Source organism: Anolis carolinensis, chromosome 6 (assembly GCF_035594765.1).
Source record: "Anolis carolinensis isolate JA03-04 chromosome 6, rAnoCar3.1.pri, whole genome shotgun sequence".
Lineage (NCBI taxonomy): Eukaryota > Metazoa > Chordata > Lepidosauria > Squamata > Dactyloidae > Anolis > Anolis carolinensis.
In genome coordinates this window covers 18,329,433-18,349,768 of record NC_085846.1, presented here as the reverse complement: position 1 = coordinate 18,349,768, position 20,336 = coordinate 18,329,433, and the positions used below count along the sequence as shown (strand labels likewise).

Here is a 20,336-nt window from a genome sequence, read left to right as displayed (position 1 = left end):
AACAGTTTTAAAAGAAATCCTGGGGACTAGATGCTTGAGTAGAATTGTTTGCAAAGCTTAAAAGAACCAGAAGCACAGCTCTACTGCTTCTTCAGGTAACCTGTTAATGGATGACATTAGTTCCATCAATAGTGTTTGGTGCACCTCTGAGCCTCTTTCTATAAGTCTCACTACTCCACATTTTCCAAACTGTCATATGTTCCATTCTAGTCTGACAATTCTCTGAATGTGCTGGGATGATAGACCCTAGGCACAAATAACTGATTTGCAGGCAAGGTCTTGACCCGGACGTTTTTTGTTTTTTTATCGTATCAGAAGCAAATTTAGACAAGCCACTTCTGGTGTGAGAGAATTGGCCGTCTACAGAGCTATTGCTCAGGGGATGCTCAGATGTTTTACCATCCTGCTGGGAGCTTCTCTCATGTTCCCACATGGGAAGCTAGGGCTGACAGACGGGAGCTCACCACATCTCACAGATTCAAACCTTCAACCTTCAGGTCAACAGTTCACCCAGCACAAGTATTTAACCCATTGCACCACTGCAGCCCCTCTTACGTGAGCAAAGGGGAGTAACCAATCTGACCATTTTGCTTCCTCTCATATTTGCTTTCTCCATGAGATTTCCTAGAATCATAGACTTGGAAGAGATCTCATGGGCCATCCAGTCCAACCCCCTGCCAAGAAGCAGGAACATTGCTTTCAAAGCACCCCCGACAGATGGCCATCTAGCCTCTATTTAAAAGCCTCCAAAGAAGGAGCCCCCACCACACTCTGGGGCAGAGAGTTCCACTGCTGAACAGTTCTCACAGTTAGGAGGTTCATCCTAATGCTCAGATGGAATTTATGAAAATACTTGTTGGTACTGTTATAAACACAGTAAAATTCCCAGCCATCTTCACTGGTCAAATTCATCAAGCTCAATAGATCTCTCACCTTTGCCCCACATCTGATTTTTGTACTCTCAAATTCTTATCACAATTGTCAAATCCGCTAATTCTGTTAAGTTTGTAGTACAAACGAAACCAAGAAAATGTAAATAGAAAATGACACCTCTATTCACTTTAGCTGACTAACAGCAATTTAGGAAGACCAACACAGACAGCATTAGCATTATGTCTTAGAGGATATAGATACCAACAATCAAAGATTTCCATTCATATAAAAGAAGTATCTTGTCAAGGCATGGACATAAGAACAGGGGCTTATACCAGTGAGATGGAAGAAATGTCTCTTTGCCCGACAACCAAATTCTACTCAAAAGACTTTCTTGAGGGCCACATTTCCGTGTGGCGCAGACGGGAGAGCAAACCAGCAAACCAGCTGCAATTAACTGCAATCAATCACTCTGACCAGGAGGTCATGAGTTCGAGGCCCGCTCGGAGCTATGTTGTTTGTCTTTGTCCTATGTTAAAAGGCATTGAATGTTTGCCTATATGTGTAATGTGATCCGCCCTGAGTCCCCTTCGGGGTTAGAAGGGCGGAATATAAATGATGTAAATAAATAAATAATAAATTTCTGCAGCAGATGAAACCAAAGGACCAGATTAAAAATACCATTGTATATTAGGTAAAATGTTTATTACTTCTATACAAGTCTTAGGAGAGATATTTGAAACATTTACTGCCAGTACCCAGAGAGGTATTTAAAACTTTTTTACACAGGAATAAAGCTTTATAAAAGCTGTATGATATTGTGGGGAAGTTTAATATGACAAATAAACCTCCAGGCCACCCACTCCTGGTTTACATGTTCAGTAGTATCAAGTCATAAAAAACCTCCGCATTTGTTATGCTAGTGATAGCCATCCACAGTCCATTTTGGCTCACTCTTCTCTTGATCAGCTGTTTCCCCACACACGTGAGTTCTTCAAATATGCACCCTCTGCACTTCTCATAAAACGTGGTTTTAGCCCAGGAAAAGCTTTTAACAGTTCTGCCAAGTTTTGCAAGTAAGCCTTTTCAGTGCACAGAGGTGCTAAGCAATCAAAGTCACACGTTGTTATAGTGAAATACTCGGCCCCACCTTCCCTTCTCATGCTGCTGCTGAGAAACAGGCTGGGCTTGTAAATGCAGACATTGTAAAACAAAAATCATTATCTTTCCATTTCAACACTGAGCCCATGGGGGGAGGGGGGTCCTCTAGTCCATTAGTAGGTGCAGTTACACCTCCTCCTTGGCACCTCTCTCTTCTTTTTTTGCATAAATCAGTAAGCCACACAGATCTATGTTCATTTATAATAGAGTAATAGGCAGACTTCCTCAGCTATCAAACTAAACTTTGAACAGCAGCTACACAGTCTCTCTCTTGCAAAAGAAGAGTGGTTTTGTGCTTAGGTTATTAAGAAATAAAATAAATATTGAAACGAAGTTCTAAGTTAAATATGAAATTAATTTGAACTTGAGCGAGTAACTCTCAACTAACTGGCCTGCATTCCCCCGTAAGACAATGCTTTTTGCTTCTTCTAGTGCAGGGAAAGACTAAAACGCAAAACTTCAACTGACCTCAGAAACAGAGTTGGAAATGTAAGTGGACTGAACCTAGGGACACCAATTTAATTTCCTAATTTAAGGCAAAATCATCTTGTCTGTAAAAGGGAAAAGTACAAGTTATTCTAGCCAAAGTCTCAAAAATATTGTAGCATAAATTTTGAAGGGGCCACAGTCTAACTTCCTTGGGTGTATAAAATAACGTCTTCAATTTTCTCATCTCTCACATACAATCACATGCTCATAGGTAGAGAGAAAAATAGTTTTGGCATTAAAAGGCCACATAGTACAAAAGGCAATGGAAAACTCTCCTCTCCATTTTAATGGTACAGAGCAGGAGTAAGGATGGGGCAGTTCTCCAGATGTTGAACTGTAGTTTCCAGCACTACTTGCCATTGTCCATGTTAGCTAGGGTTGTTGGGAGTTGCATTATTCTTATCCCACATGGACAAATGATCATTATCATCTATAAAAGCAGCCACCACCCAATTCACAGCTACATTCGCTGTACCTGTCTGAATATTTGACTTTACAAAAATAGTGATCAACCTCACTATCAGTTCATTTTCACTTGACACAATGGTCTCTAGAACAGGCCTGGGCAAACTTGGGCCCTCCAGGTATTTTGGACTTTAACTCCCCCTACCAGCTGTTAGGAATTGTGGGAGTTGAAGTCCAAAACACCTGGAGGGCCCATGTTTGCCCATGCCTGCACTAGAATGTGTAATTTTATGTTAACAATAAAAGCGTATCTATCTTTTTAAATATTCAAATATTCAGTCAATTGCAGGAAAAAGCAAAAAGAAATGTTTTCCAGATCCTATTCTAGGAATGCCACTATGTAATCTGCATTCTCCGGCACCCCAGGCTGAAAATGGAAGGGATTAAGTCACATCATATCCAGGTTGCTGTGGCACAGAAAACTTCAATAGATTAGTCAAACAAGTAAATTGTGCCAGTTAAGGATAGAAAAAGGCCAGATGAATGCAGGGCCATCCAAAATTTCTTCAAACATTGCAACTTGCTAATAATCACACCGGTGTCTCTTCACTCAATAGGCAGTAATGAATTGCAGGCACCAAAACACCATCCTTCATCCAGCAGACAGATTGTCTCACCTCCCTGTCCTATTCCTCAAGCCAACCAAGTTTACAAATGCATTCAAAAACATTGAAACATGTCTGAAAGAGAGGGGTCAAAATGTGAGGGGAAATGAATGAAATTGAAATAATGACTGTGAATTTCACCACCTCACCCCCTCCACCTGAAAAATACAACATGACTCAGGATAAAGTTTGTGCTTTATAAAAAAAATCCCAAATACAACAACAAAAAAGTTGGCTTTCCCTTGCTATTCACAAAGACCACCCTCCTGGGTCCTTTCAGAGAGTCCTTATCTCCCCATTTTTTGTGAATGTGGAAGCCATGAGTCCAGTCTCCTTCTCCATCCACAAGTAGAGAGACATGGTGCAGGTCAGTGGGACTCAGATCAGGACGCTGGAGACAGGGACTTTGGTTGATCGGCCACGCTGGGGGACAACAATGCGATCTTCACGTTCTGATGACTCTTGTAACTGCCCTGGAAGGAAAAGAAGAGGAGGTGACAACCCGTATTCTGCTGGAACCCAACCACATCCTGCACAAGCTTATAGTCCTTATAAAAATAGGCAGATGTCTTCCTTGTCTGCCCCTCTCTCTCTGTTCTCTCCTTTTATTTCATGTTTGTTAGACTGATACTTCTCATAGACATGCCTCTGTTTATTCAAAGTATCTAGCCACATAGCAAACCCCTAAGCCCTCCATTTCTGTTCTCCTGTGAGCATTGAGAGAGATAAGAAGTCTCCAGAGAAATAGTTAAGATATCTAGGCCCTAATTTTCCTATATAGAAATGTAGTTCTTTCAAACTTTTAAAGCTTGACTCTGCTCCTGTAATTGCTGAAGCTCATTCACTCTACTGCTCTGCTCAAAACGCTTTGATCTGCAAAAACTGCTGCTGTTGCTGCTGCTTTAATTTTTAAAATGCTTTTTGCTTTTTAAAATTAACCAACATAGTCAAGCATCCGAGAGTGATAAAAAGAGTGCATCATACTTCGATCAATGGATAAGGAGAAAAAAAGGTGTTAAAACCAGACTCTTGGGTCTTTTATCATTCCTTCTGATGACCTTAGTTAGCCACTGGCCATAATTCTAGCAATACTGTGTTTCCCCGAAAATAAGACAGTGTCTTATATTAATTTTTGCTCCCAAAGATGCGCTAGGTCTTATTTTCAGGGGATGTCTTATTTTTCTATGAAGAAGAATTCACATTTATTTGTGAACAAAAAAATGAAAATTTCTTATATACTGTAAAGTAGTTGTCATCACAAACCACACAAACTGTGAGTCCTATCAAGAATTTCTTGTTACTACCATTATTTCCATGTACAACACCCTATTACGTACATTTACCAATCCTGCATGTTCTAGTGTTCTGTTTGGCAGGCATGCTTCCAAACAAAAATTTTGTTAGGTCTTACTTTTGGGGGAGGCCTTATATTTAGTAATTCAGCAAAATCTCTACTAGGTCTTATTTTCTGGGGATGTCTTATTTTAGGGGAAACAGGGTAGAAACAACGGGAAGACACCGAAATTGGAAATAGGCGAAGGGTAGAGGTCTATTTATTATTGTTTAATTACATATTGTAAGAAGCAACTCACCCAAGAATGAGACAAGTTGCTTCTGGGAACAGGCCTATATAAACTGTATGCAGTTAAGTGTTCATGTGCTGTGTGGATGCAAACACTAACAGTAGGGACCTGGCCTTTATTTATTATGTTTTTTAAGTCAGTTGCCACTCATGTAACCCAGAACTTGCTACAATATCTGCTTCTCAAACCACAACAGGAAGAGATGAGATGAACTTGTAGGTATAAGGAGATCCATTACTCACATCACCTGAATGGGATAAAAAGTTCTGAGAAAGTTTTGGTCAAAATGATAGATGTGAGGTCTTCTAGTTAAAGATGCTACCAGAGTTTGGAATTTCGTGCCAATTATTATCCATGATCGAAATATGTTGTTATAACACAGGTGACTCCTCATTTCCTTGCCTAAGTAAGTTCCATTATTCCACTGTAAACAGTAGGAAAGGCTTCTAGATACTAGAGACATTCCCATGTTCACCACAAAGGCCCCATTGTGTTATTGGGGCCCACATTATGCACTCCACTCCATGAAAATAGGAGGGGAGTGAGTTTACCTTGTGCAAAAAGCTCTGTACGTTTTCGGTCTGCCTGGACAAAGCAAGCTGTTGCTAGGAAGAAGCCTCCTCCAATAACTCCAACAAATGCACAGACCATAAGGGCATATTCAAGGCTTCGAAACTTCGACAGGTATGACAAGGGGCGATCACGCTGGATTCGGTCACTGATCTGGGGCACAAATTAAGCAGAAGGTCATGAAAACTGCATACAAAAAGTACACAAAGAAGCAGAACCAATGGAAAAAAGAATCCCAAACTGGAACAATGGGTGAGTGATTTGTATTGCCCACTTCCCTTTTTGCACACATTAGAACAATGCTCTTGGATTAATAATTACTGAATTATCTGTATTGGAATAATGCTCCTGGATGTATGATTACTGAATTATCTGTAGGTTGAAAAAGGGACACGATCACATGCCTATTTATAAATGTAATCACTTTCCAAAGACTATACAGAGATTTTTTGTTAAAGAAACTCCAAAACGCACAGTAGAATTTCATTAAAAAAATTAAAATCAGAATACAAATTCAAAGCAACAATCAAATGACACATTTCCTATTAAATCATGAATTATTATTATTATTATTATATATATACCCCACTTTATCTCCCTATAGGGGACTCAAAGCAGCTTGGCATAAAAGCATTAGTATACAATTTAAAATTACAAACATTAGAACAGAATTCAACACAAACAACACTTAAAAAACCACAGTTAAAACCTACTAAAAACATATTCAAAGTTAAAAATAAGAGTAGAGTAAAAATTTCATCTGTACCCATATAGAAATGGATGGGAGGGGAGATTTTTATGGGGTGGAATTGATGGGAAAAGAAATTCCACAAGAACTCACCAATCCAATGAGATAAGGGCTGCCAGCATCACCAAGGAGATGGGACATCAGGATCTGAAAAGCTTCTGCTGTAGATCGTCGTGTGGGAATGACAACATACTACAAGAAAGAATTCAGACAGTTTACTGGCACCCTCTAGTGGGAAGTGCACAGGTCCCCATGTGGCTTCACAAGTTGATACAGAGTCAAAAAGTGTATCTTTCCCCTTAGTAGCTCCCCTGATCCTGCTTTTCTATCTATACCCACAACCCATATATTTTTCCACATATACGTACAGTTACAGTTACATATGAAGTATTTTACAAAATACTATGTGCCTGAGATTACACTGGCTAAAACACTGTACAGTGTTCCTTCACTTATCGCTGGGGCTAGGTTCCAGGACCACCGGTAATAAGTGAAAATCCGCGAAGTAGGGAAACTATATTTATTTTAAAATTTATACATTATTTTAGTACTTATACACTATTTTAAGTCTTTATCAACCAATCGTGTGTTGATAAATTGCCTCCTCCTCCCGTTGCCACTTGGGCTCCTTTTCTCTCCCTTCGGCTTCTCCTTCCTCCCTTCCTTAAGCTGTAAATTGTAATTTTTTATGATTTATAATAGGCTTTTAGAGTTTATTGAAAAACCGCGAAACAGCGAATCCGCGAAAAGTGAACTGTGAAGTAGTGAGGGAACACTGTATAAGATATGGTAGCACTGCTAGGCTGGCATAGTGCATGATAAAGTGCCACCAAGAATGGTAACAACAACAACAACAGCAATAACAACAACAACAACAACAACTCAGGACAGCTGTTTGAGACTCCAACCCTCAGAATTGCTAACCATTGAACAAGCTATCAGGCTTTTGGGAGTTGTAGGCCCAATGGTTGAAGAGGCATGGCCTATGGTGAGGCAGGCTTACATCAAAACCTGCAGCTCTAACAAGTAATACAACAAATCATTGCACACTACTATAGATTGTTTCCCCTTCCCCACAATTCTTACCAGGAGGATGTCTGCTACTATGGCCCAGTTCAGAGAAAGGAGAGTTTCACCGATAAAAATAAATACCTTCAAAAGAGAAAAGGAAGAGGACAGTTTAAAATGTCTATGTTTTTGAGTAAAATATCCCAAAGCCCTTTGCTTTTATTTGATTATATTTGGACACCGTCTATCCTACAATGAACTTAATGTAACAGAATTGGCTCTCTTCACTTTATTCATCCAACAACTCTGTGAGACAGCTCTGGCGAAGAGTGTGTGGCTGGGACCAAGGTTACCCAGTGACGTTTATAACTTGGTAGAAATTTGCATCCAATCCTGCACACTCAGTTCCACTTGCTTAATTACGGCACCCCAACAGTCTAGTTATGTCACCAAAGGCAACAAGAAGGCTTGACCACACATAATGACTGCACCAAATCTGTAGTGAAAGTTGGTGAGAAAAGTAAACTCACATAAGTAGCGACAATGCTGTGCTGAGCGCACACAACTGCCAGGAACAAGAAGGGGGCGGAGCCAAGGAGTCCAGTGGCACACACCAGAGGGTCTGCACGGGGGTTGGTGCGCTGCCAGCGCCGAGAAATCTCCACCCCCAAAGTAACACCCAGCACACCAGTCACACACGTGATGATGCCAAAGGTGAAGCTGCAGATAAAGTTAGAAGAGATACTCATACAATGATTTTAGGCAGAGAGTTCAGAGTAATTCACATGCAGATTACAAGACACATATAGGTATCAATACATATTGAAGAGAAAGACTTCATATACAGGTCTAGAGACATAAAATGTTGGTATATTCATTTGTAAGTATTAAAATAAACAGAAGTAAGAGATTTGCTGGATATGAAGTGGAAGAAAAAATGTTAAATTTATAGAGAACCTGACCAAGGCTGGAAATCTACTTTTAAAACTAATTATAGGAGTTATAGAGTTATAGGGAGAGATGTATGTTTGTTAAGTAATTGTTGTCTAAATATGTCTATGTTCATGTACTTACAAGCATTGTTGCTTTTCTTTGTGTGTGTGTGTGTGTGTTTTTACTGTCAAGAATTTTAATTAAAAATATTGGATAGGGGGAGAGAATTACAAGACACATACAGGAGTTCCCCGTTATTATCTCCAGTTCACAGATAAGGCACTGAAACGAAAAGATAGTGGCAGACCTGACACCATTAATAAATTTGTGGCAAGATTCACAAATCTCCCAATTTACAGGTCAGCTGTTTAGTTGCCATGACACAAATGTTCAGTGACAAGAAAGAGGGGTATTGGAAACTTCACTATTTACCCAGATCCCAAGTGAGATCAGAGGTGGAAGTCTTGACCGGATGTCATTCCCTGCTGCTAACCCACCTGTCAGAGTCGGAGGAGCAAGACTGGTGGCTTCCATTGGCCAGGCATGATCGGTACAGGAACGCTGGGGCCCACAGAGCGAGGGACCCGGTTACAAAGGCCACTGCTGTGAAACCTAATGATGACAGCACAAAACTGCGACTGCCAATTAAAGGAGGGATAGCAAACAAAAAGAAGAAAAAAGACAACGTGAGAATATGTTGTAGCCATTAGGACTTTGAGAAGACAGGAATCCTCTACTGATTCAAAGAAAAGACAATATTATTAAGGAAGAATACAGATACCAGCAGCACCATTAGGACCTACTGTTCCTGACAGAACTGACATATCCAGAGCCTGAAAGAACTACTTTTTGCTTGGGAAATTCTAGGAATTGTACTACCTTGTCTTCCCAAAAATAAAATCAGGTTTTATATTAACTTGTACTCCAAAAGAAACATTAGGGCTTATTTTCAGGAGATGTCTTATTTTTTTTTCATGTACAGCAATTTACATTTATTCATTTAAATCTACCATTAAATCAACTGTTAACTGAAGATTTACGAGACAGGAGTGGCAAGAAAAATGATGAGTTAAGAATGATGGTCCACCAAATTAAGAAAACATTTCACACAAGTGCATTAATTATGTCCGTTTCAACATATGATGTATTGAACGATGAAGATTCGTAATAGATGCAACCACACCCATTCATATTCAAGTGTGCACATGATTCGTGAGTTGTGTGTGTACTCTGACTGAATTTTCTTTCTCGAGTTCATCTTGACACAGGCATTTATTTACCTCGCATCCTGCTTGGGTAGTTACAAATACTTAATTATAATTTATATTATATAATTATAATTTATATTAATGTCAATAATATTTTTATTGTATCATATATTAATACTAGCTGTGCCCGGCCATGCGTTGCTGTGGTGAAGTATGGTGGTTTGGGAAATGAAGTACTGAGGAATTGGTGGTAGTTAAGGTAAAGGGTAAAGGTTTTCCCCTGACATTAAGTCCAGTCGTGTCTGACTCTGGGGGTTGTCCGTAGATTCCTCCTAGGTCATGTGGCATGACTGCATGGAGCGCCGTTACCTTCCCGCCGGAGCAGTACCTATTCATCTACTCTCATTTGCATGTTTTTGAACTTTAGGGTTGGCAGAAGCTGTGGCTAACAGTGGGGGCTCTGTCCGCTCCCCCAATTCAAACCTGAATGAATGCTGTAATTAGGGGGAAAGATTAGCATGTAATGGTCTTGCAGCTTTAAAGCCTGGCTGTTTCCTCCCTGAGTGAATTTTTTTGGGAGGTGTTAGCTGGCCCTGATTGTTTACTGTGTGGAATTCCCCTGTTTTCAGAGTGTTGTTCTTTATTTAGTGTTCTGGTTTTAGAGATTGTATTGTTCTGTTTTATTATACCACAGTAATTTTTATATATTCTGATTTTAGTGTTCTTGAATACTTGGAGGCAGATTGTATTCATTTTCACGGTTCACAGCAACACAATACTAATAATAATAATAATAATAATAATAATAATAATAATAATAATAATAATAATGACTTTGGTAATACACACTGCTTCATTGTCAGCTTCCTTTCTGGAAGAATCCTTCCTTGGGAGGTGTTAGCTGGCCCTGATTGTTTCCTTCGTGGAATTTCCAATTTTCCTGCTTTCAGAGTGTTGCTCTTTATTTACTGTCCTGGTTTTAGATATTATATAGTTCTGTATTATTCTATCACAGTAATTATTTCATATTACAGTAGAATCTCACTTATCCAACATTCACTTATCCAATGTTCTGGATTATCCAATGCAGTCTGCCTTTTAGTAGTCAATGTTTTTGTAGTCAGTGTTTTAAATTCATTGTGATATTTTGGTGGTAAATTTGTAAATACAGTAATTACAGCATAGCATTGCTGAGCATTGAACTACTTTTTCTGTCAAATTTGTTGTATAACATGATGTTTTTATGCTTAATTTGTATAATCATTACCTAATTTGATGTTTAATCGGCTTTTCCTGAATCCCTTCTTATTATCCAACATATTCACTTATCCAACATTCTGCCGGCCTGTTTATGTTGGATAAGTGAGACTCTACTGTATATTTATAATCTTATATTATCTGCTTAGAACTGGATTAAATGAGGCCCCTTCTGGATAAAATGCACACTGAAGTGGATTATATGGCAGCGTGGAGTCAATATAATCCAGTTCAAAGCAGATAATATAAGATTATAAATGGGTAATATAGCTCTGTGGAAGGGCTTTGAGTCTACACTGCCATATAATCCAGTTAAAATCTGATAAGCTGTATTTTATAGGCAGTGTGGAAGAGGCCTAACTCTGCCTGTCCCCTGGGCTGAGTGGGTTGCTAGGAGACCAAGTGGGCAGAGCTTAGCCTTGTAACTAAGCAATTGGATAAAAACAATTATTCCTCTCTCTCTAATTAGGACTTTATTTTTTTTCTTGTTGTTCTATCAACCTAGAGGCATGGATGATGGGTTGTGTTGTCAAATGTTGAGGTTGGGGGGCCTGTAGTTTTGTTGTTTTGTTGGTTGCCAGGATTCCATCACTGTTTTATATATATAGATTAATTAATTAATTTATAATTCAGTATGTCCCATTGCGTATTGCAAAGGATGTACTACCAGTAAATGCATCCATCTGGCTGACAATCTTATCATGTTAGGATTTTTTCCAATTGGGTCTCCTTTTCAGGAATATGGGATACCAAATAAACTCTGTCAAGCTCTGCTTTAGAGAGAGCATTTATAGCTGGGCCACTCACAAATCCCAGACATCAAATACAGAAGGACCAAGGTGTGTTTACAAAACAATATTTATCTGTTGCTACAATAATAACCATGAAGGAATATCCAGGCCAAGGGGAGTCAACCTGCAGGCACAGTGCAGGTAGAAAAGAATGTAAGACTTCCCCAGGCAAAAGGACGGCAACTCTTCATCTAGCATTATGCATCTCTCTACATTACAATGCTCTCTGGCCTCAAGCTGAAGCCAACAGAAAACCCTGCATGTTCTGCACTAGGAATTGTTTGAGCAAGAATCTTAGAGATGAAATAAACACGCACACACAGAGACTAATGAAGGGATAGCCCTTGTCTCAGAAAGGATACTAGTGATGGCATGTTTACCAAGAACACTGCTCATCATGATTCCAGTGCTACGGCATTTTTAGAATGTTCTGCATTGAGGAACAGTTTCTATACTGATCCGTTGCCTTTGCTGTATTGCGGAGGATTTGGAATGGGATGGAATGAGGTATGGCTGACTCAACGGTCTTTAAAAAGGCTTGAGCCTTCTCTGGCAAAGAATGTTAATGCCTTAACTAAATCCAATTCCCAGAATTCCACAGCACTGAGCCCTGACAGTTAAAGTGGTGTCAAACTGCATTCATTCTACAATGCAGATGTACCCCTACCTAGTGGCACCAAATGGAACTTTTCCTACATTACTCACTTGCGGCTCAAAGACCTCAGGTCAGCTACCCAAGAGGTATACTGAAGGGGAGCATCAGAGTGTGTCTCCACAGCACCCCGAGGTGGTTCACGTACCACAAATACCAGTAACACCAAAGCTACCAAGCCCAAACCTGGAGTTACCTGCAAAAGAGAAGAAAAGAAATCTCAGGTCCCTTCCACACAGCTGAATAAAATCCCACATTTTCTGCTTTGAACTGGAATATATGACAGTGTGAACTCAGATAACCCAGTTCAAAGCAGATATTGTGGGATTTTCTGCCTTGATGTTCTGGGTTATGTGGCTGTGTGGAAGGGCCCTCACTCTAAGGAACCACAAAGACAGAAAAATAAAACTTGCATGGTTGACTCTAATGCAGTCAGTGTATCTTTTTCTTTATGAAAAGGGAATTGCAGAGAAACGTTAGAAAAAATATGATATAAGCATAACATACAAAAACAACTAATGCAACAATAATTTTACCCTACTTACTCTCAGGGCCCAATGCCAGTCACCAGCCAGGTCTTTCACCTTTGATCCCACAATGTAGCCTAATCCACTATAAGAGAAAAGATGGAAAACAGTCAGACAGGCTCATAGGGCAGACTTAGAACTGATTAATACTTGCTGAGTTTTAGTGACTGACAAATTATTTTTCAGGTTATAATAGACCAGAGCTTGGAAACACTACTGTTTTGACATGCATTCTTTACTGGTTGAAATTTTCAAGTACTGTATCTTCAAGAACAATCCCCTATGAAACACATGGCAATAGTTCAATCTGGATATCACCAGGATATATTACTGAGTTCAAACATTTACTACACGGGCATATCAATGATACTTTGCACAAAATGCTCCTGGCTACTACTTCCACTGGTACTACTAGTAGCTAATATGTTCTGAATAACCCACAAACTCAGATGATCTTTGGGGTAGTGGTGCAAAGCCATTCAGTGCTATTTAAGTACTGCTGTTCAGACGAATAAGTTTCTCCATCTATATTCTTGTCTGAATTTCAAGCTTGTTTGCCCTCGTTTACCCCATAATGCTTCCAAAGAAATCCCCAGCCTCCCTGAAATTAGCAGGGAAAGGAAGGTATAGGCAAGCCATCTTTATATTATGATACTGGGGCCAATACCAATTGAAACTTTACTGCAGTAAGTTCTTGTAGAGAGCTAAAGTCCTCCAATACTAGGTTTAGAAAGCAACCGGTTATGAAGATTTGGAGCCACTGAAACCTGCTGCCCTTTAACCCAGAAATCAGAAAATTATTCTTTGAATTATAAGTCCTAGAACTTACAAGCTCAGCAAACCAATCCAGGAATCATAGCCCAAAAACAACTTTTCCAAGCTCTGCTTAACCCAGCCATGCAATTCAGAAGGATACCATGTTTGAAAGAATTGAAATCCATGAGACAGCTAAAGAGTTAATGTGATTGCATTTCCTCTGTCTTTTCTGCAATGCAAGTCATCCACCAGAACAAGCAAGGCTATTAGTATTCCCAAAATAGGCATGAAACCTGTTCTGGAAAAGACCCAAATATTCAATGTCTTGGCAGGACACTAGAAATAAGCCAGCATCAGAGACAATGAAATTTTAGACTTGTGAAACAGTATGAGTTGGTTGGTCCTGGTAAAGGTGGCACAAAATAAGGGGAAGGGAAGAGGGGGGAAAGGTATAACAATAATAACGATAATAATAATAATAATAATAATAATAATAATAATAATAATAAATAAAATGTATAAGTAGATAAAAAGGTGTAGTAGAGAGATATGTAGTAAAGTTGTAATGGAAAAGTCTAAAACTGATAAGAAATATGCATAAAGATGTTTTGAATCTGATTTTTTTAAATTGTTGGATTGCATACAATGTGAAAGAAAAAATATGAAAGGAAAGAATGTATACTTATACATTTTAAATTATAAATTAATAATAATAATATTGATAATAAAACATGTATAGGTAGATGAAGGGTGTGTAGTGGAGAGATGTATAATGAAGTTGTAATGGAAAAGTTAAAAGACTGATGGGAAATATGCTTGGGGATGTTCTTGATTTTTTTTTTTTTGCTGTCGGATTGTATGCAATGTGATGTGTTTGAGATATTGTAGAATGAGGAAAATGTGAGCTTGTACATTTGGATTGATAAATTAATAAAAACAAACTTTAAAAAAAGAAAAAAGAAATAAGCACCTCCAGTCAAAATCCACCAGTCATAAAGCACAGTTTTCCCCATTCCTCCCTCACTAGACAGAGTAGAAGATGTTCCCACCTGCCCACAGGTATGGCAAAGTAGAAGATGCTGAGCATGCGGGATCGCCGTTCACCCACAAACAGATCAGCGATAATGGTGGGGGCAATAGTTGAGTAGCTAGCTTCTCCCACGCCCACTAAGCCCCGTGTCATCAGCAAAAGCCAGAACCACTAAACAGTGGAGAAAACAGACAAACAACAGAGCAGCATGAGACATATTTTTGTTTCAAGATTTAACATCCTCATAAAGAATCTTGAAAGTTTCTCTGGGCCAAAAAAAAAAAGAATCATGAGAATTTCAGTCACAAGTGAGTTCTGTGAATTATTTATGAAGTTCTCCCAGACTCTTCTCTGAATTACGATTCCTACGACTCTTTGGTAGGAGCCTGGGATTAAGTAGAGTTGAGTGCTACAAAGATACACATCATAAACTGCTACTGTTCCAGTTACAGGTGACAAGTGCCTACTTCAGGAAATCAAACAGAAAAGCTTTTAGAAGGTTGCTTATCAGCTATTCACTTTTTAACTTGACAAGATGGCATTCTGCAAGATAACTTGGTTCAACTAAGTATTATGAGGAGAGGCAGGTAAGAAATAAAATTATTGTTACTACTACTACTACTACTACTACTACTATAACAACAATTTAATTTATTTATTTTTATCCTGGTTTTTCCCATGGTTGGGACTCAAAGTGGTGAACAAATGGTTAAAAAAACAACAATTAAATAATACAAGAATACAACATCATCCCCCAACCCAACAATGGAAGCTCTGGAATGGTTCTGCCAAGGAGGAGATGTCAGGGAACAAACAGGAGTATGCACTTCCTCAGAAAACATCCCTGTGGGATTGTCCTGTAAACCAAATTCTCCCTATATCTATGTAAGAACTGGCCCACAAAAGCTTCTGAACTATGCAAACCTCCACCCATCACAGAGGTATACCTTACGGGGGATGAAGCTGCTTGCCAAAGTCACACACGACCAGAAGAAGATTCCAACACACATCAGGTATTTGCGATTATAGCGATCACCCAGATAGCCGAAGATTGGTGCCAATACCATGTAGCTGCTAATAAAAACTATCAGGAAAGAAAAGCATTAAAAACAACCAGTGATGCCAAATTTTATGAACTGATCTAAGAGCACTATACTTATAAAGTGCGGGGGAGAGAGAATATAGAAAATAAGAATAAACTCCAACACCTGGCTCCTCACCTGTCTGAAGAAGTCCAGATTTGCTGTCATCAATATTAAAAAACTCCTCAATGTCAGGAAGAACACCTGATAAAAGAGAGATTGCTGAACTAATTATGGCCATATTAGGAATGACAAGAGATGGGGGAGAATTGGCTTTAGAATAGGCATGGGCAAACTTTGGCCCTCCAGGTGTTTTGGACTTCAACTCCCGGCTGTTAGGAATGGTGAGAGTTGAAGTCCAAAACACCAGGAGGGCCAAAGTTTGCCCATGCCTGCTTTAGAAGTTATCTCCCCATTCATCCCAATCAACTGAGAAGAGAAATTCAAAGCCAGTAACCATCCTGAGCATCTCAGAATTCTCACCTGCCACAGTGAAGCGGTCCATGTAATTCAGCAGGTTGATATAGAAGAGGGCACCCACAATAAAGCCAGCATGCACTGAGGAAATACCCGTGAGGGTCTCCACCTCCACATCCCCTTCTTGTCCTGACTGAAGCCCCTCTTTTTCTTCATCCTCTGTATCATCCGCTTGGGTCAGGATCGGGGCTGTATCAACATAAGGTTGCCGCTGGGATGCCATGGCTGGGGACAAGTATAGTCACTGGAAGGAATACAAACAAGAGAAGTCAAGAAATCAACAGCTTTCCCCTGAAAGCAATGATTCCAAAACTCTAGTCCTCTAGGTGTTTCTGGAAGCTGAAGTTCAAAACAAGTGGAAGACTACAGTTGGGGAAACAATGTCTTAAAGTGGGTTGCTGTGAGTTTTCCGGGCTATATAGCCATGTTCCAGAAGCATTCTCTCTTTATGTTTTGCCCACATCTATGGCAGACATCCTCAGAGGGGTGAGGTCACGCCTCTGAGGATGCTTGCCATAGATGTGAGCAAAACATCAGGAGAGAATGCTTCTGGGACATGGCATACAGTCCGGAAAACTCACAGCAACACAGTGATTTCAGCCATGAAAGCCTTCAACAACACAATGTCTTAAAGTGTCCTCTTAGTCACTAAGTCTTAAGGAGAGCTGCTCACTAGGCAATGTGGGTTGCATCTACACTGGAAATGAATGCAGTTTGACCCCACTTTAACTATCATGGCTCAATGCTATGGAATCCTGGGATTTGTAGTTTTCTGAGGCACCAGCACTCGGGCAGAGAAGGCTCCAGACCTGGCAAAACTTCAACTCCCAGGATTCTATAACTTTGAGCCATGGCAGCCAAAGTGGTGTCAAACTGCATTTGTTCTACAGTGTAGCTCAGCCATGGGCAAACTTTGGCCCTCCAGGTGTTTTGGACTCCAACTCTACCGGTTGTTAAGAACTGTGGGAGTCGGAGTCCAAAACACCTGGAGGGCCAAAGTTTGCCCATGCCTAGTATAGCTGTACCTCTATTTAGCCTCACCAGGAGAAGAGACAGAGATGCAAAAAAAATGCACCCAGTCCTCAAAAAGAGACTAACACCATTCTCAAAATCCATTGCCGAAGTGCCTTCCATTGATCAGATTGATTTGAAAGTGTTTTTCAACAGGCTTTATTGACTCTAAGGGCGCATCTATGGAATGAATGTAGTTTGGCATTACTAACTGCCAATCTGTGGAATCTTGGGAGCTGCATGTTGGTGCCTCACCAAACTACAAATCCCAGGATTCCACAGCATTGAGTTGTGGCAATCAAAATAATAATAATAATAATAATAATAATAATAATAATAATAATAATAAATCTGTGGGACTTTCGAATCCAGACTGACAAAGTTTTGGAACATAATACCCCAGACCTCACGGTTGTGGGAAAAAAAAATTTGGGTTATTGATGTTGCCATACCAGGTGACAGTCAAATTGACAAAAAACAACAAGAAAAATTCAACCGTTATCAGGACCTCAAAATCAAACTGCAAAGGCACTGGCATAAACCAGTACAGGTGGTCCCAGTGGTAATTGTGCACTGGGTGCTATGCCAAAAGATCTCAGCTGGCATTTGAAAACAAACAATGACAAAATTACGATCTGTCAACTGCAAAAGACCATCTTACTGGGATCTGTGCACATCATTCGAAAATACATCACACAGTCCTAAACGCTTGGGAAGTGTTCAACTTTTGATTCTGTGATACGAAATCCAGCATATATATCTCGTTTGCCGTGTCATACTGTGTCTTTGAGAAAATAATCTTTATTTAGATCCCACATTTCTCCCTCATGGGACCCAGAGCTGGTTACAACATATTAAAATCATGTAAACAACAATCCAAATACATCAATAGTAAGTATAAAACTTCACAAAATAAACAGTTTAAACCAACAATAATATACATTCACATTCTTGTGGCATCATGACAGATCATAGCTTCAGACCTTGTGAAACTTCAACTCCCAGGATTCCATAGCATTGCGCCATGGCAGCCAAAGTAGTATCAAATTGCATTAATTCTACAGTGCAGATGCACCCCAAGATATATATTTTTTCCCAGCAAAAGTGAACACAGAAGCATTTCAATTAATAAAGCAGGAGAAAACAAAGTGTGCCTTGTGGGAGGCTAACAAAGGAGTCATTCCTCCATGCTGCCAAGAAGGCACCAGGCAGAAAGTGGAGACAAAGAGGATCCATTCACTACAGCCATCTCTTCAACCACAGCAAAGGCTGGCCTCATCTTAAGTCCCTAAATAACCCCAACAGCCAGTTCTCAACGCAAAGGACTCAACCGCACCTTTCCAGGCCCAATTCCCTTATCTTCCTCTCATGACACGCAACAACCTTTCCCCACAAACATACCCCGCCGGCAGATTCCTCTTTCTCGCCCTCTTTTTTGCAGAGCAGCTGAGGAGAGTCACGTGATCTGCTTCCCCAGCCACACACCCTGTCACGTGATTCTACTTCGCCCTCACCCGCCACTCGCTGGGCGGCCTTGGGCGTCATAGCGACCACCCAGTCCACCAATGCGAGCAACGATCTCATTTCACGGCGTCCGGAACAGCCAATAGCGTCTTGTCTTTCATGAAAGGGAAAAAAGAGAAGGCCTTGCGAGGTTTCCCAAAACACAGGCTTATTGTGTTACTGAGAGTTTTCAGGACTGTATGGCTATGTTCCAGAAGCATTCTCTCCCGACGTTTCGCCCACATCTATGGCAGGCATCCTCAGGTCTTTTGGAAACTAAGCTTATTCTTGCTTCTTCAAGAGAGGTTCTGCCTTTCTGGTTTTGAGAAGACCACGTTTCTTCAAGCAGTTGTCATGGTTACCCTTTTTCTGTCAGTGAGATGTCACAGCAACTAACACCTGGGCTTCATGCACTGTCACTATGGCAACTTTCCCTCATACACCTCCCTCCCTCTTCTTTCTCTTTCTTCCTTTCTCTCCCCTTCTTTCTCTTTCTGTCTTTCCTTACTTCCCTCATTTATTATTATTTGATACACAACAAGAGTAGTACACAGCAAACAAGATCACTATGCTGGTTGTTGTATTGGATCACAAGTAGGACATTTCCCAAGTGTCTAGGGCTATGTGATGTATCAGCGAATAATGTGTGCTGATCCAAGAAACGTGGCCTTTTGCAGGTGACAGATGGTGATTTTATCATCGCCAATATTTTTAAAGTGCTGGCCAAGGTCTTTAAGCGCTGCACCCAGAGTGTTTCGATCGCCACTGGGACCACCTTGACTGGTTTATGCCAGAGATTTTGCAATTCGATCTTTAAATCCTCATATCACGTAAACTTTTCCAATTCCTTCTCGTCAATTCTGCTGTCACCTGGGATTGCAGCATTGTCGATCCATATTTTTTTCCCCACGATCGTGAAGTCAGGAGTATTGTGCTCCAAAACTCTTGTCAGTCTGAATTTGGAAGTCCTAGAGTAGTTTGACATGTTCATTTTCTGTATCCTTTTCAGGCTTGTGATCCCATTGTTCTTCATCACAGGCAGATGATATTTGTGGCACACGTTCCAGTGGATCATCTGACCAATAGTATTATGCCTCTGCTTGTAGTCTGTCTGCGTGATCTTCTTGCAGCAGCTGAGTATGTGATCCATCATTTCGTCTGCTTCCTTGCAGTGTCTGTCAAATTTTCAATTCTGGCTTTGATGGCATTTGTTCTAATTGCTTGTTCTTGGGTTGCAAGAATCAGGCCCTCAGTCTCCTTTTTCAACGTTCCATTTGTGAGCCACATCCATGTTTTTCCTTGTCAATGTTGCTCTCAATTTTTTCCAGTAACTATCCATGGAGAGCCTTCTTTTACCAGTTTTCTCTTCTGCTCTGCACTGTATTTTTACGATATTCATGCTATGTCTTTTGAACTTTAAGCAGTTTTCTACTATTGACTTCCATCAATGTTGGTTCTTTACTGTCTTTCACATAATCTGCCAATGCATGTTTCTCTTCTACTATCATTTGTTTCACTTGCAAAAGCCCTCTGCCTCCTGATTTTCTGGGCAGGTAAAGTCTGTCAACATCACGATGTGGGTGTAATGAGTAGTGGATTGTCATCAG

General features: G+C 40.1%; 1 protein-coding gene across 2 annotated transcripts; it reads right to left on the bottom strand.

The window, feature by feature from the left end:
- Positions 1-3,776: 3,776 nt before the first annotated feature.
- Positions 3,777-18,783, bottom strand: spns1 (SPNS lysolipid transporter 1, lysophospholipid). Of its 2 annotated transcripts, none has more exons than XM_008117512.3 (13): positions 18,628-18,783; positions 16,222-16,459; positions 15,877-15,942; positions 15,604-15,740; positions 14,676-14,827; positions 12,889-12,955; positions 12,397-12,539; positions 8,933-9,073; positions 8,033-8,222; positions 7,581-7,646; positions 6,588-6,686; positions 5,728-5,899; positions 3,777-4,066 (listed from the first exon to the last, which is right to left on the bottom strand). In XM_008117512.3, the coding sequence occupies exons 2-13, from the start codon at positions 16,436-16,438 to the stop codon at positions 3,972-3,974; spliced, it is 1,545 nt and encodes a 514-aa protein (XP_008115719.1). In that variant the 5' UTR covers positions 16,439-16,459; positions 18,628-18,783; the 3' UTR covers positions 3,777-3,971. The 2 variants fall into 2 exon arrangements, with proteins under 2 accessions (XP_008115719.1, XP_008115720.1); XM_008117513.3 differs by having other exon boundaries at positions 18,563-18,673.
- Between the last annotated feature and the right edge of the window lie 1,553 nt (positions 18,784-20,336).